Source organism: Rosa rugosa, chromosome 3 (assembly GCF_958449725.1).
Source record: "Rosa rugosa chromosome 3, drRosRugo1.1, whole genome shotgun sequence".
NCBI lineage: Eukaryota > Viridiplantae > Streptophyta > Magnoliopsida > Rosales > Rosaceae > Rosa > Rosa rugosa.
Window position 1 is genome coordinate 13,336,405 of NC_084822.1, and position 14,952 is coordinate 13,351,356.

General features: G+C 41.5%; 1 protein-coding gene across 1 annotated transcript; it reads right to left on the reverse strand.

Annotated features, from left to right (window-relative positions):
* Positions 1-11,314: 11,314 nt before the first annotated feature.
* LOC133737267 (probable CoA ligase CCL6) lies at positions 11,315-13,665 on the reverse strand. The gene is made up of 6 exons (XM_062164864.1): positions 13,473-13,665; positions 13,210-13,349; positions 12,874-13,104; positions 12,006-12,072; positions 11,742-11,800; positions 11,315-11,410 (listed from the first exon to the last, which is right to left on the reverse strand). The coding sequence occupies exons 1-6, from the start codon at positions 13,663-13,665 to the stop codon at positions 11,315-11,317; spliced, it is 786 nt and encodes a 261-aa protein (XP_062020848.1).
* Between the last annotated feature and the right edge of the window lie 1,287 nt (positions 13,666-14,952).

Sequence of the window (14,952 nt, forward strand, 5' to 3'; positions counted from 1 at the left end):
TCTTTACCAAAAGAAATTCCTGAAGTCATGGCTACGATAGAAGGCTATGTGCCCATTCCCATTCCAGAGAATGCGAGCATAGAAGAGCGGCTTGATATCCTTCAAAAGAATTCTACCGCATACCATGAGAATCTGAGAAAAGCCCTCGCAGAGGACCGTCGACGGCTCGATGAGTTCACGATTTCGGTCACAAAGCTCGAGTTGGGGGCACAACAAACACAAGGCGAATTGGAACGTCAAGAACCTGCTCGCGAAGAGGTCGTTTCTGAGACTAACTTGCCTATAGGTGGCAATCAACCTAAGGGTCTCACTGGTGAGTCACAGCCTTACACAGAGGCTGTGCATGGAAAAGGTCATCAACAAGAATGTTTTTCTGACAATGAAATTGTCTCGGAACAAATATCTGATTTCTCCACTGATCAAGCCAAATACGTGGCTACTGATCAGATGCATGGGGGGCAAGATATGACCCATGATCATCCCTTTGATCAAGAGAAGTTGGCGACAGTTGGCGACAAAGCCGATCTTGGGACACCGTCATCTCCCAAATTGCAATTGAAGATCATGCCTCGACAACCAACAAAGATACTTGGGGGGCAAGATTACCCCTCTCACGAGCCAAATTCCTCCAAATTCTTCTTCAACGAGAAGTATCTTTGTTCTTTTCCTACAAGTTCTCACAGGAGGGATTTTTACCCTACAAATTTTGATACATCAGAGCTTGGAATGAAGCATAGATGGCCTCCCCCATGGTCTTCTAGAGGTTAGCCAAACGTGTCATTGCTAGCTCCTTGCTTTTTTGTTAATTTCCTATTGTTAAACTGTCTTCACACTTATGACCTTTCTCATCTTAGTAAGTATAGCCTATGTGAAATGGTGTCTAGAAAGGGGACAACGTTCATGACAGGTTCTTGAATCCAAAAGTGCATGCAAATGGGCCTAAACCACTATGTGGGAGTAGCTCATGCCAAAATGGATTCTGCCTCTCTTGTTCGCCCTCCCCCATCTGGCCATTTCAGTAAGGTTGCCCAAAGGATTTGAAAGAAAATTTGTGTCTAGACGACTATACTTGGGCCGCATGTCTAAACCTTGATTCACAATGTCTTATTAAAATTAAAAAAAAATAAATACAAAAATACAAAAATACAAAAAGAGTTTCAAATTTTTGCGTCGCGGAGGATGCAAAAAATTGTGTTCTTGCCTAATAGTGGCTGGAACTTGCTAATATACTTAAGAGGCCATTGGTATTGGTCTGGGCACATATACAAGAGGCATTTAATATGCCTAGTATGGTATTAGCAGTGGAGGAGGTCAAATCAATATTTTTGCCAATAATTGTGGCGAAAGCTGGGTTGCGAATTGTTGGCAGCGAAGTGGTTTTAATTACATGGCCTCGTAAAGGATGGTTCGCGAAGGAAGACTGGCGATTAATATATGTATGCTCACTATGTATAATTAAGAGGGAGAGATGCCACTGTTCAAGTAATTTTAGTCAAGCCAATACAAGTGGCTTTGGAGCAACGACATTATAAGAGCAGTGCTGTTAACGTTAGAAATCCGAGGGGACTCTAGTTAGCTTTAGAGAGAGAGAGAGAGAGTGACACAAGATGTATAGTGGTTTGCCTCCGCATGAGCGGGAGACTACGTCCACTTGAAAGCTATACTAGTGTGTCGAGCCTTGCGGCCTAACAAGATTACAAAGTATGTAATGGGATGAATGAATGTGTTGAGTTGTGGGAGGAGGCATTCCTTTTATAGATGAAGGAATGCTCTTCCTTTACATGTTTTTCGATGTGGGATAAGCAACCACACAATTCTAGTCTAGAAAGCCTAGTTGTGAGGGCATCTTGGCAAGGACGAGAACGTGGCTTCCCGGAGGCGGATTTGCGACTTCCGGATACCGTGGTGTAGCTTGAACATAGGGCTACACGATGGATGTCGTGGTTGGGCCTTGCCATGTCTCGTGGATGTCCCAAAGTAGGAGTTACTTATGCTTGGTGAGATAGCAAATACTCCATATTATTGGAGGTATGTACAAGTCCCCGAAGTCCCCAAGTAAGAGGAGCTTCTTGGTTGGGGAGTTCAAATCATGAAGTCATCAAGCATAAGTAACCGGGCGGTACGGAGCCCCTACAAGTCCCCGAACTCCATAAGCAAGAAGGGACTCGTTAACCTGCACAACAAAGACAAGAAGACAGGCATATGTAGAATGCTCGTTGCATTGGGCAACAAATGTGATTTGCATCGATATGCGTTTTGGCATATATAAACGTATGGGGTGCGTGATACATGGTCGTGTGAGCATATGGATTGCATATGATAAATGTGTGATGCGCACAAGGAGATGTAAGTTGCATGAGCGGTGCGAAGGTAAGCGTTTGTAACGTGTAAATGATGAGTACGTGACCGCTTGTGTTGGTTTGGTTGTCGCTCGTATTAATGGAACGCGAAAAGAATTCAATTTGTCGCAAGCGACAAATGGTAGAAGAATTCAATGTTCCATTAACGTGTGGTGTGTCGAGTAGACATGAGCGTAAAGCTCGAGGATTGCCGGGAAGGCATGAGCGGAAGCTCAATGGGTTGCCGGGAAGGCATGAGCGGAAGCTCAATGGGATGCCGGGAAGGCATGAGCGGAAGCTCAATGGGTTGCCGGGAAGGCATGAGCGGAAGCTCAATGGGATGCCGGGAAGGCATGAGCGGAAGCTCAATGGGATGCCGGGAAGGCATGAGCGGAAGCTCAATGGGTTGCCGGGAAGGCATGAGCGGAAGCTCAATGGGATGCCGGGAAGGCATGAGCGGAAGCTCAATGGGTTGTCGGGAAGGCATGAGCGGAAGCTCAATGGGTGGGCCCCTGCTAGGCCCGCTAGAGAGTCCCCGACTCCCCAGCCATGACGGACCTCCGGATGGTCGGTAATTTGTTTGTTGAGGGGGAGCTGCACGGAGCAGAGGGTGTTGGGTAGCGATCCCAATCTTTGGTACCCAAGCGTCGGGGTTAACTGCCGGATCAATGGCTGCCGTAGGCTGTGTTAACTAGTCCCTTGCTGCAATGTCGCGTAGCGGTCAGTGCTATTATGAGGCGTTGCCTTATCGCCTGGCGGTTTGGTCGTAGACCGTAGACTCGTAAAGTTTGTATCTGCATGAAAAAATGACAAACACATAGAGCAAGCATGTACAAGTAGTAAAGTGGCCAAGAACATGTCGTAGGCATGCGTAAGGGTCATGGAGACATGTATAGACATGGCAATAGCTCTAATTGCGAGAGCGTGAGAGATAAGATATAGTGACTTATCTTATGCCGATTTGGAGGCTAGCGGAGTTATCCGAGCATGACGGTACGTTGCTTGTGGCGGATAAAGTATTCCGATAATGTTCGTCTACTCGTAGTTGAGGTGAGGAGCTTGATAGAAATAGTTTAATTTCCTTGAAACAAAATAGGTGATTAATATGTAGATTTGTAAAATCAACATCAATAATTTGCATATGTACTTTGATAAAATTGTAAGCAAAGTGTATAAGCAAATGTAGTGGTTGATGACAAATAACATGCATATATATCAATTTTGAATGTTGAATTTGCGGGGAACATACAAACTCTCATTATGTGTGATGACAATTGAAACATGGTAGTGATGGTACAAATGCATCATTTATATGTGAGTGTATTAATCATAGGGCATAAGTGGGATAATCCTTTTGATATACGTATGCAGCCGCATGTATATATGCATATAGGACCCTACCCATAAAATTATAGGTAAGAAGCATGAACTTTTGTTGCCTTTTTAAACACTAAAGAAGCTAAATGCCCAGATGGCATGAGTTCACTCAATTGCATGCTTCTCATACGAATTTCAACTTGGTGATGATATTTAGAGAAACACTTTGAGTGAAATGACATGTTGCAAGCGACAAATCAAAGTAATCTTGCTGTGAGACTACTAACACGTGATATACCAATTATGAAAGCTTTTGCCGTGAACATAGTAGGTTTAGTGTGATCATGATATGGATCACATATGCTTGACTTAATTGCCCTCTGAGCATGATATCAATTAAGAGTCAACTATGGCTTTGTGACAAGTATGGGAAGATGGCATAAATATCGATTATGGGCCCTAGAAATATATGATACACCTGATGGGTTTGACTATTAACATGGGAGACTAGCAAAGAATACATGTCAAAATAAAATTGTGCATGCTAGTACATCTGTTGCATGTTTGCAAGCTATCAGATCAAAACAAAATGAGGTGGTGTTAAGGGAAATATGCATGGCATTGACACCTGTTTTCAATGACTCATTCATTTGTCCATGAACTGATTATCATGCATGATGCCAAGACAGAGCGATCTTGAAAATATCATATTGCATGGTTGATGCATATCCATGATTCAGTTGACCAAGAAACACATATGCACATATATGTAAATATTACAACTGGCTGTCAAGGACTTATAGGCATGTGTAGAGGGCATAAGCAGACAACGAAGTGTATATAGCTTTTACTTAACCGGAGATAATGAAATAGCAGAAGACTTATCTGGTTGAAGTATTTTGAAATGTGCAGAAGTGTCGTGCAGGCGTCCGGATGGCAGAGTCTCAATATCGAATTTATGGTTTTCCCTTGTTTGTAATGGTTTCCCAAAGAGAAGAGTGAGCTGATTGCTCGAATAAGGAGGAACGTTGGGGTAACCAGAGGAGGGCACGGTTCAAGTCCTGGATGGGGATTGCCTCTGGGTGCCCAAAGAAAACGTCAGGGTGTGAAGAGAAGGTACATGGGTGCCCAGAGTAGCTGGGTATGCGATAGCCGTGGTCGACATTCAGCGGGGCGAGAGAGATGATCGAATTGAGATTGATGATCAACTAGCGGACTGCACTGGGCTGCCGGGGATTAGCGGAGCATTCGTCGGAGCTTTGCCGCTGGTGGTGGTCAGCGGAGAAAGAGTTGGCCGGCGGGGTGATGGCTAGTGGAGAATGGCAGGGCAGCTAGCGGAGGAGGACGCTGGCAGCGAAGCTTGCTGGTGGTGGCAGTGAAGTTTGCTGGCGGTGGAGCGGAGGAGGTCCGCTGACGGATATTGGCGGAAGGAGTGGAAGAGTATGCCGCTGGAGGTGCTTAGCGGAGGATTTCCTGGCGGAGATTTTGGGCCAGCAGAGATGGTGCTTAGCGGGCCAATTTTTTTTTTTTTTTTTTTGGAAGTTCAGCGTTGACTTTTTGAGTTGGGCGTTGACCGCTGATCACCAGCGTTGACCAGATGTTGACCGGCCTTTGATGGGCGTTGACTGACTCCGCCGGGCGTTGACCAAGCATTGACCGCCCCATATGCTGGTGTTTCTGCAAGTTTTGACCACTCTATGGGCGTTGACCACGTGTTGACCGGCGTTGACCGGAAGCTAACGGGCCAAAGCTCGTGGTAGGTGATGAAGCCTTTGTGTGCCGGCTTCCCACAGACGGCGCCAATGTTAACGTTAGAAATCCGAAGGGACTCTAGTTAGCTTTAGAGAGAGAGAGAGAGAGAGTGACACAAGATGTATAGTGGTTCGCCTCCGCATGAGCGGGAGACTACGTCCACTTGAAAGCTATACTAGTGTGTCGAGCCTTGCGGCCTAACAAGATTACAAAGTATGTAATGGGATGAATGAATGTGTTGAGTTGTGGGAAGAGGCATTCCTTTTATAGATGAAGGAATGCTCTTCCTTTACATGTTTTTCGATGTGGGATAAGCAACCACACAATTCTAGTCTAGAAAGCCTAGTTGTGAGGGCATCTTGGCAAGGACGGGAACGTGGCTTCCCGGAGGCGGATTTGCGACTTCCGGATACCGTGGTGTAGCTTGAACATAGGGCTACACGATGGATGTCGTGGTTAGGCCTTGCCATGTCTCGTGGATGTCCCAAAGTAGGAGTTACTTATGCTTGGTGAGATAGCAAATACTCCATATTATTGGAGGTATGTACAAGTGCTGATTCAAGACCTCTTCAGTCAAGACGAGGACCTTTGACTTCGAGGTCTGGGGGGCAATGTTTGGACCCAAAATGAACATTTTGGCCTGACAAGGCATGTGTTGGAGAAATTGAGCCAATGTCAGTGGCTCAAGCTATATATTGTCGACAAGTTCGAAATATATATTTAGAGGCTAAATAAAGCCTACTATGGAAGCATGGAAGCATGGAAACATGAAAAGTCAACTTTAGCACATTTTCCTACTTCGGCTAGGAGAAACCGAGCTAAACAAGGAAAGAGGAGCGGAAGACTAACCAAATGAAATCGAAATGAGCTAAAACTGTCCAGATTAAATCTAGACATCCCAAGGATCATTTCTTATGCAGAGTGCCAGAGATATTTTTGAGTGGAAAGCCTTCAAACAATCAGTCCAATTTTCTACAGAAGCAAAACTGGAAAACTGGACCTGTAAGAGGTCCAGCAGCATTTCCATCCCAGCCGCATGGAATAAAGCTCTGAAAATTTGTCAGGATGATCTACACTCATAGTGGAACATTTTTTATGAAGAAGTCGAAGGCTCATTCTGAAGGCTTGTTGGAGAAATAATTGAAGGAATAAAGAGGCAGAAACTGACCTAAAACCAGCTCAATATTCACATGTTCATGTTTCCTACCCACATGAAGAAAGCTAGATGCTTTTCTTTTTTTTCCTTGGATATATTTTTCTACTACAATCTCTTTAATAGATCATCATCACTTCCATGTTTTTGCACCTTCATGCCTTGCTTTCATTTCATCATTTCTCTATCTTTTCCATATTTTACAAATCACTTTCATACTCCACTTTCATTATTTTTCTTCCACTCATCATTTCACTCTTCTTTTTCTTCCCTATATAAACACCTTCTCCTCTCATTCTAAAACACACATTCACATTCAACAACAACATCTCTAAGATGATCTAAGTTCTCTCTAGAGCAAACCTCTCTAAGAGCAACTCCTCTCCTTCTCTTTCTCTGACCGGTGATCACACTCCTAGTCCTAGTCTTCTCAGAAGCTGACTTTCAGTGCCACCAAACCCTCTGTCAACGTGCTTCGGTCCTAGTCTCCTCGGGAGCCGACGGTAGTGCCGCGACCACAACGGTTACAGAACCAGCCAAGCAAGGGTAACGCCCTAGCAACCCCGCCAAGCTAAAGTCACGCTTTAGCAAGATCTCAACACTTCCCGGTGATTTCGCTCTGCTCAATCTGCAATATTGAGTATCGATTGTGTGAACAAGAAGAAACTACAGCAAAGTCCTTACCACAAGGCACAAAGAATCCCGCGACGAGGTTGGTGCTCTCCTCGTCTACAATCGCTTGAAAGAAGTCAGGTCAAGGGACACCCCCGACGACCTCACCCGAACGGTGCTGGCACGCCCGCGCAAGAAAAGAGACTGTTGACCAGCTGCAACAAAATTGGAGCCAAACATCAACAATCGAATAAGTAAATGCACCAAACTCACTTCACAGCGGAACACTAACAAGTTCTAATCCCATACCACATCCACACTGTTTGGCTCCAATTTTGTTGCAGCTGGTCAACAGTCTCTTTTCTGGGCGGGCGTGCCAGCACCGTCGGGTGCGGTCATCGGGGGTGTCCCTTGACCTGACTTCTATCAAGCAATTGTAGACGAGGAGAGCACCAACCTCGTCGTGGGATTCTTTGTGCCTCGTGGCGAGGACTTTGCTAAAGTTTCTTCTTGTTCACAAGTCGATACTCAATATTGCAGATTGAGCAGAGCAAAATCACCGGGAAGTGTTGAGATCTTGCTAAAGCGTGACTTTAGCTTGGCTGGGTTGCTAGGGCGTTACCCTTGCTTGGCTGGTTCTGTAACCGTTGTGGTCGCGGCACTACCGTCGGCTCCCGAGGAGACTAGGACCGAAGCACGTTGACAGAGGGTTTGGTGGCACTGAAAGTCGGCTTCTGAGAAGACTAGGACTAGGAGTGTGATCACCGATAAGAGAAAGAGAAGGAAAGGAGTTGCTCTTAGAGAGGTTGCTCTAGAGAGAACTTAGATCATCTTAGAGATGTTTTGATGAATGAATTGGTCTTTTGGTCGCGGCACTACCGCCGGCTCCCGAGGAGACTAGGACTGAAGTACGTTGACAGAGGGTTTGGTGGCACTAATAGTCGGCTCCAAAGGAGACTAGGACTTAGAGTGTGATCACCGATAAGAGAAGGAGAAAGAGAGGAGTTGCTCTTAGAGAGGTTGCTCTAGAGAGAACTTAGATCATCTTAGAGATGTTGTGATGAATGAATTGGTGAATTGTTCTATGTTGTAGCCTCTATTTATAGGCTACCAAGCAACACTATTTGGCCTTAAAAACAAATCATAATGGGTTAGGTTTGAGCACTTAAACACTTAATGGAATGTTAGGTTTGAGTCATTTTCTGCTCCCTTATCCTTCAATTTTTATCTCCATCAAGAACTCAGTTTTTGACCATGAATTCTTCATAAGAAATGTTCCACTATGAGTGTAGATCACCCTGATAAATTTTCAGAGCTTTTCATATAGTGGTTGGGCCGAAAACGCTGCTGGACCTCTTACAGGTCCAGTTTCCAAGCCTTTCTAGACAAGGAAATTTCTTCAATTTTATCTCCATCAAGCACTCCGTTTTTGACCATGACGTCTTCATAAGAAATGTTCCACTATGAATGTAGATCACGCTGATAAATTTTCAGAGCTTTTAATATAGTGGTTGGGCCGAAAAAACGGCTGGACCTCTTACAGGTCCAGTTTCCAAGTTTTGCTTCTGCAGAAAATTGGACTGTTTGTTTGAAGGTTTTCCACTCCGAACGAGCTTTGGCACTCTTCATAAGAAATGATCAATGGGATGTCTAGAATTAATCTGGAAAGTTTCAACTCATTTGGAGTTAGGATAGTTAGTCCGCCATCCCTGATTTCTTGTCTAGCTCGCTTTCTCCTAGCCGAAGTAGGAAAATGTGCTAAAGTTGATTTTTCATTTCCATGTTTGGTAGGCCTTATTTAGCCTCTTAATAATATATTTTTGAACTTATCGAAAATATATATGTGAGCCACTGATATTGGCTCAATTTCTCCAAGACACGCTTTGTCAAACCAAAATGCTCATTTTGGGTCCAAACACACACATGATCAGAGATGGGGCGCTCTGGTCATGTGGTATATTCCATTCGTTAAGTTGGGTCATCGGCCGCCTTTTACCTATCGGGTTAGTTTGGAACATACTAGCCAAACTTCAGTACGATGTACAAGTAATGGGGTTCACTTGGTAATGAAGGTACCCTCTGCTCTCTGATTCATCTTCAAAGCTTCGAAGACTGAATTCCGCATTGTATTTCCAGGAAGTTTCAAGTTTGTTCAGGCATGGAAAGTACTTAATGGAGCTTGTTGATAACGTGAATTTTGTTCTGAACTTCCTCATAAATTCAGCAAATGCTTGGTTATTTGTGCTTCAGCTACTGCTGCAGGCAATTTTGGCCAGTGCTCTCTCACAGCTGAAATTCACATCAGTGCAAAAAGCAGCAGTGCACATTCGGTTCTGTTTCAAAGCAAGCAAGGTGTGGAGGTGGAGTACTCTGCTGATTTGTGACTTGGAAGATGAACACTTCAGCTGTGTATGCTGGAGCTTACTCTTGTCTTTCCGTTTTCCTTATGTTGGGGCAGATTGTATTTTGACATTGTGCGTATTTCTAGATCATAGTTTTGTTCTTTTTGGGTTAGCCCAGCAAGCCTTCCTACTCGAGAGCATTTATCATGGCAAAATTGTAACATGTATTATTTAAAAGGAGCAAAAGTTGGGGTTGTGCAAGTAGAGTTAATTAGTGAGAATACATGACGTATCTTACAACTTACGAAATTATACCGGTGAAGATGATTTTGACTGGAGAATATGACAGGCTAAAGGAGAGATGATACTCTGGTCTTTAGGGGTTTTGAATTCTATACTAGATTTTTCTCAAATTTTATTATGTCACGCATTCTTGAAAATTTTCTCAAAATTTTCAAAATTGGTCAGACGTTATATTTCTTAGTACCTGAATCTTCAAAATATGAAAATGAAGTCCGACCAAAGAAAATGAAAATGAAAATGTCTCGTTAAAAAAAAAAAATGAAAATGAAGTTATATTTCTTACTATCTAAATCTTCAGAAGTTATAGTTGTTTCTACACATCAAAGAAAATGAAGTATGTTCAAGTTTCTACTTATATTTTGAAGATTCAGATAGTAAGAAATATAACTTCTGACCATTCTTTCTACACATCAAAGAAGATGAAGTCTGCTCAAGTTTCTACTCATATTTTGAAGATTCAGTAGAAAGAACACAAAATTTTCTCACACATTCTTCAAGGACCCTCTTAAGTGATTGTTTGGGAATGTATTGTAACAAAGTGGGTTATCTCTGTTGAAGAGAACTACAAACTTACATTCGCAAAGCAAAAACAAAAACAAAGATGTAAACACAATTGAAAGAATATCCACACATCTTATAGCAAATAAGAGTGCGCTCTGATTTGAGTGATAAGTCGATAGCTTGTTCTTTTCTTCACCCCCAACATTAAAAGTATATAAAATTACGGAGGCATGCAGCAAACTAAATCGGATAGTTTGTTCTTTTCTTCACCCCCATTCCACCCAACGTTAAAAGTAAATAAAAGGGCTAAATACAAATTACTACCCTGTGGTTTAGGTCTAAAATCAATTCAGTCCCTGAACTTCTAATTTCATCAAAAACACCCCTGCACTTTCAATTTTGATCTAATAGGTCCAATTTGTTAGTTTTCCGACAATTGAGTTATTTAACTTGTTAATGTGGCTCATATATAGCCTATGTTTTATGATGTGGTGTCGAGGTGGTCTGCATAGTCAATTTAGGAGTGAGTCCTACTATTAAAAATAATTAGTTTTTCAACAAATAATCCAACTATAACTTGAACCCATAACAGAATATTAACGAATTGGACCTATTAGATCAAAATTGAAAATGCAGGGGTGTTTTTGATGAAATTAGAAGTCCAGTGACTGAATTGATTTTGGACCTAAACCACAGGGTACTAACTAGTATTTAGCCCTAAATAAAATTACAGAGCCACGCCACAAACTAAATCGGTTGGCAAAGGAAATCTCCCAACCTCGAAAACAGAAAAGAAACAAAAATGCAGCTGAAATTAGAGAAACAAAATCTACAACAAGCATAGCAAAAAACTAAGCAGCAAGGCAGCACAAATCAGTAAAGCAAGTAACAACTCATACATCAAAACAAGCCCCAGGAAGCCTTGGTCAGGAATGCCATGCAAGTCGCCAAAAATAGCAGGCACCAGAAAACATTAATGATCACCAACGCTGGAACTAGGAAATAACTTTGAGATTATTCTCTAAAGTGAATGCAATTGGTTTTCCACTTTCAAGGTCATCATCATCATCATCTTTCATAATCATGACTGCCTATTGACCAATATATTCACCAAGCCTTTATGAGAAGTCCCTATCTTCATGGACCGTGACCTCCATATATAGAGAGGGTTTACATCCTATTGACGTGGCATTACTAGGAGCACCATGCAGCATCTGAGGAACACCACTACACTGCTATAAAGACTGGAAAATAAGTAATAACTCATCTACTAAGAAGGCAGCAGTAGACGGGATGCATAAACGAGATTTTAACAAATGGAGTTCCTGCAGCCACACACGACATTTGGTATTAGCTGATGACTCAATAATTTCAGCAGCCGCACAGACAGTGGGACAGGAGGACAGCCAATCTTGCATGTACTCTCTCATTTGAGAGTTCTGAGAGATCACTCTCCGTGTCATAGTGATTTTCCCCAGAATCTGGAAATTGCAGGAATGCATTCCATGTCAGATGACTAGATGAGTACGATGGTGCATGCATGAAATTAGTAACAGGGAATTCATTCTTCAGACAATTGTCGACATACTATCTGTTTCTTACTATTTACCTCATCCAAAATTCATATCTTGCCCTCAGGTTTTGACACAATGATCTAAAGTCATTGGTCAAATGATGTTCAGCTACCTGTCCTGTCCACCAAAGTCACCACAGCAGCAAGAAACGACTCAAAGTTGTTCCCGGAAACCCAAATCTGCCAACCAGAGAAAGTTAAGATATGAACATCTTCAAAACAAAAAACAGGAACAAATTTGTATAAATCAAATGTTTGTGCAAAGATCAACTATAAAAACTCATCCACTGAGGAATGTAGAGAAAAGTCCTAATGTGGGGTTATCCTACTTCTATAGAAACTACCAACATAACCGCATATCCTTTTCAAACCAGATACTGTACTGGATTTCATTTTATGCTTTTTTCGTTTCACTTGCTCAGTGATTAATATGAGTACATGCAGTGGTGGTGAAAGCTTACCTTTATATCCTCTGTTAATGCTATAGATCATTGATGTTGCCACTTGACTGAGGTTTGTACAATAATTATTCTAGATGTGTATATTCGTGTAAACTTTTTTTTAACTCGGCTTTTGACTATTTAATGAGGGAATACCAGGTTTTGAAGAACAGACAGAGACATCCCCAACACAAAAAGGAAAGTTCGATTGATTTTTAATCTTTAATAAAACACCTAATTGTATTAGGTATTATGTCATTGCAAATCAATGACCAGTCCTTTGCCAACAAAAATGAGTTCTTGGATAGAAAAGTATAAAGAAATTACCTACTAAGAAAATTCCTCCCAAGAAAAAGCAAGATAGGAGTCAAGAGAAGAAATTAGAGCCCACCTCATCATCTTCCTTCTTTGCCATCTGAACCAAATTTTGAAGCTGCTTCAAACAACTCAAACCCTCGAAGCTGCAATTTAAATGTCTTTTTAGTCAGATGACTAGTTAATCAACATAGGATGAATTTAGGAACAGCGATGGAGCACATACTTGCTGTTTCTGACCCGTAATATTGAGCTCATCCAAAATGTAATTTCTTGCTTTCAGGTTTTGACACAATGATTTGTAATCATCAGTTAAATGATGCTCAGCTGCCCAGTCCTCCAAGGCCTTTCTGCCAGGAACAACCACAGCAACAAGAAATGACTCAAAGCCGTTCCCATAAACCCATAACTGCCGACCAGATGAAAGGTAAGATGTAAAGATATCCAGCTGTAACTTCTGATAACATGAAAGAAGGGTAGAGGACACTACCACAAAATTCAAATGTAGCACAAAGACGAACACAAACTAATTTATTCTAGAATACAGAAGTTAGTGACATACCGATGTGATAAGGGGCCATTGCAAGTATTTGCTTTCAATGCTTTCCATAGCAACATATTCACCTTGAGACAGTTTAAATACTTCCATTTTCCTGTCTGTAACTTTCATTGCTCCATTAGGCTGCCATCCTCCTATATCACCTGTGATCCATCCACTCCAAAGGAATCATCAACAAAAATTTTGAAGGCACCCTCTTGAAAAGAAACCAAACGATTGAGCATCAACCAAAAAAGTACTTCATTTCTAGTATTGTAGACATTTACCTGTACGGAACCACCCATCAATAAGGACTTCTTCAGTTAGATCTTGTCGCTTGTGGTAACCAGAAAACAAGGTTTTTCCTCCTAGGAAAATCTCTCCACATGGCACACTAGAAAGTGCATCATATCCCAGTTCTGGGACCGACTCAAGCCGCGCTTCAATAGTTGTCAGGGGGGCACCAACAGTTCCAATCATAGCCTCATAGGATAAACATTGCCAAGGGACGTAAAACACCCACCACAGCTTTCAGTAAGGCCTACACGATTTAACAAACTGATGAAATGTAGTTCTCTCCGTTTCATATATATCTGCTTTTGATGTCTTGTGGTAGCTGATTTAGAAACTTGAGGTCATTTGAATGAGTACAGATAAAGCATTCATACTGACATCTCATAGGTCAAACACATATACCATGAATACTTAACCTTGTACAATTTTCTTGATCTTCACTATGATTTAACTGATTCAAGCATAATATGTATCCATTCATTATGTTATGCAGTCAACCATACCATATCCTTCTGATAAATTCCTCCAAATGCCTGGGCAAAGGTGCAGCACCAGACAACATTATACGAACTTGTCCTCCTAGCTCTTGTTTTATCTACTGCAAATGACACAGTTTTTTAGAATGTAACGCATAAGATAGAAGTAATGCATTGTTCGAATGTAAAACCAGATATTTCAAGAATAGAAAGGTGAAGGAATAATAACTGACCTTGTCAAAAACAAGTTTGTCCAAGAGAGGTGCCGTTTTTGCTTTTGTTAGGCCCTTCTGCAGATTTGCCAACTTGCTGCCATATAAACGTTAGCCATGTATTGGTAATACTTCAACAAAGTTGCTTTGATAAAAATATAAACTATAAAATAAATCTGCAAATAAGCACCTTTCACATGCATGATGATTTTACTCAAAATTGTATTAGTACCCTTAGTTTAATTAGTTGGTAGAAAATCTGTAATTTGATGGCCAACCACAAAGATTTCAGCATAATTTGATCTAATATGGGATCCAACTTCTGCCAGTATGAAAATATAAATTTCCCCTAGTGGAGGGTTACAGTACAACCCCCAACTTTAATCAATCTGATAAAATTAAGATATGTGGAAGATGCAGTTTGAACCCATTATCAGTTACCACTAACATCACCAAATAGAAAGCAACCAATTGGTCTAACAAGCTTCATGCAGAATGCCGTCCTCACGTTTTCTTGGCAAAAGCAACAAATCCTGAAGAATAAACTATAAGTGCTTGCTAAATTGGATTGTATCCACATGATTTAAATTTTTTTCTTAGAAAACCTAGCATTTTAACAGGCAGAGCATATATGTATGGAAACAGATTAAGGATGGCAAATTTCATTTGAGAATGAAAAAATAATTTCATATTGATAATGTTACAAAATTCAAAACGAAAATAGTCTTGTATTGGCCTTTTCAGTAACAAAACTACTAAGTCTCCATGACCAAAAATGTTCCTTG

Coding starts and splice junctions, on each gene's coding strand:
- LOC133737267 (XM_062164864.1), bottom strand. CDS start 13,665: ATGATTGGAACTGTTGGTGCCCCCCTGACAACTATTGAAGCGCGGCTT. Junction 13,105..13,209: donor AATGGCCCCTTATCACATCG/GTATGTCACTAA, acceptor TCATGTTATCAG/AAGTTACAGCTGGATATCTT. Junction 12,073..12,873: donor TTACGGGTCAGAAACAGCAA/GTATGTGCTCCA, acceptor TCTGGTTGGCAG/ATTTGGGTTTCCGGGAACAA.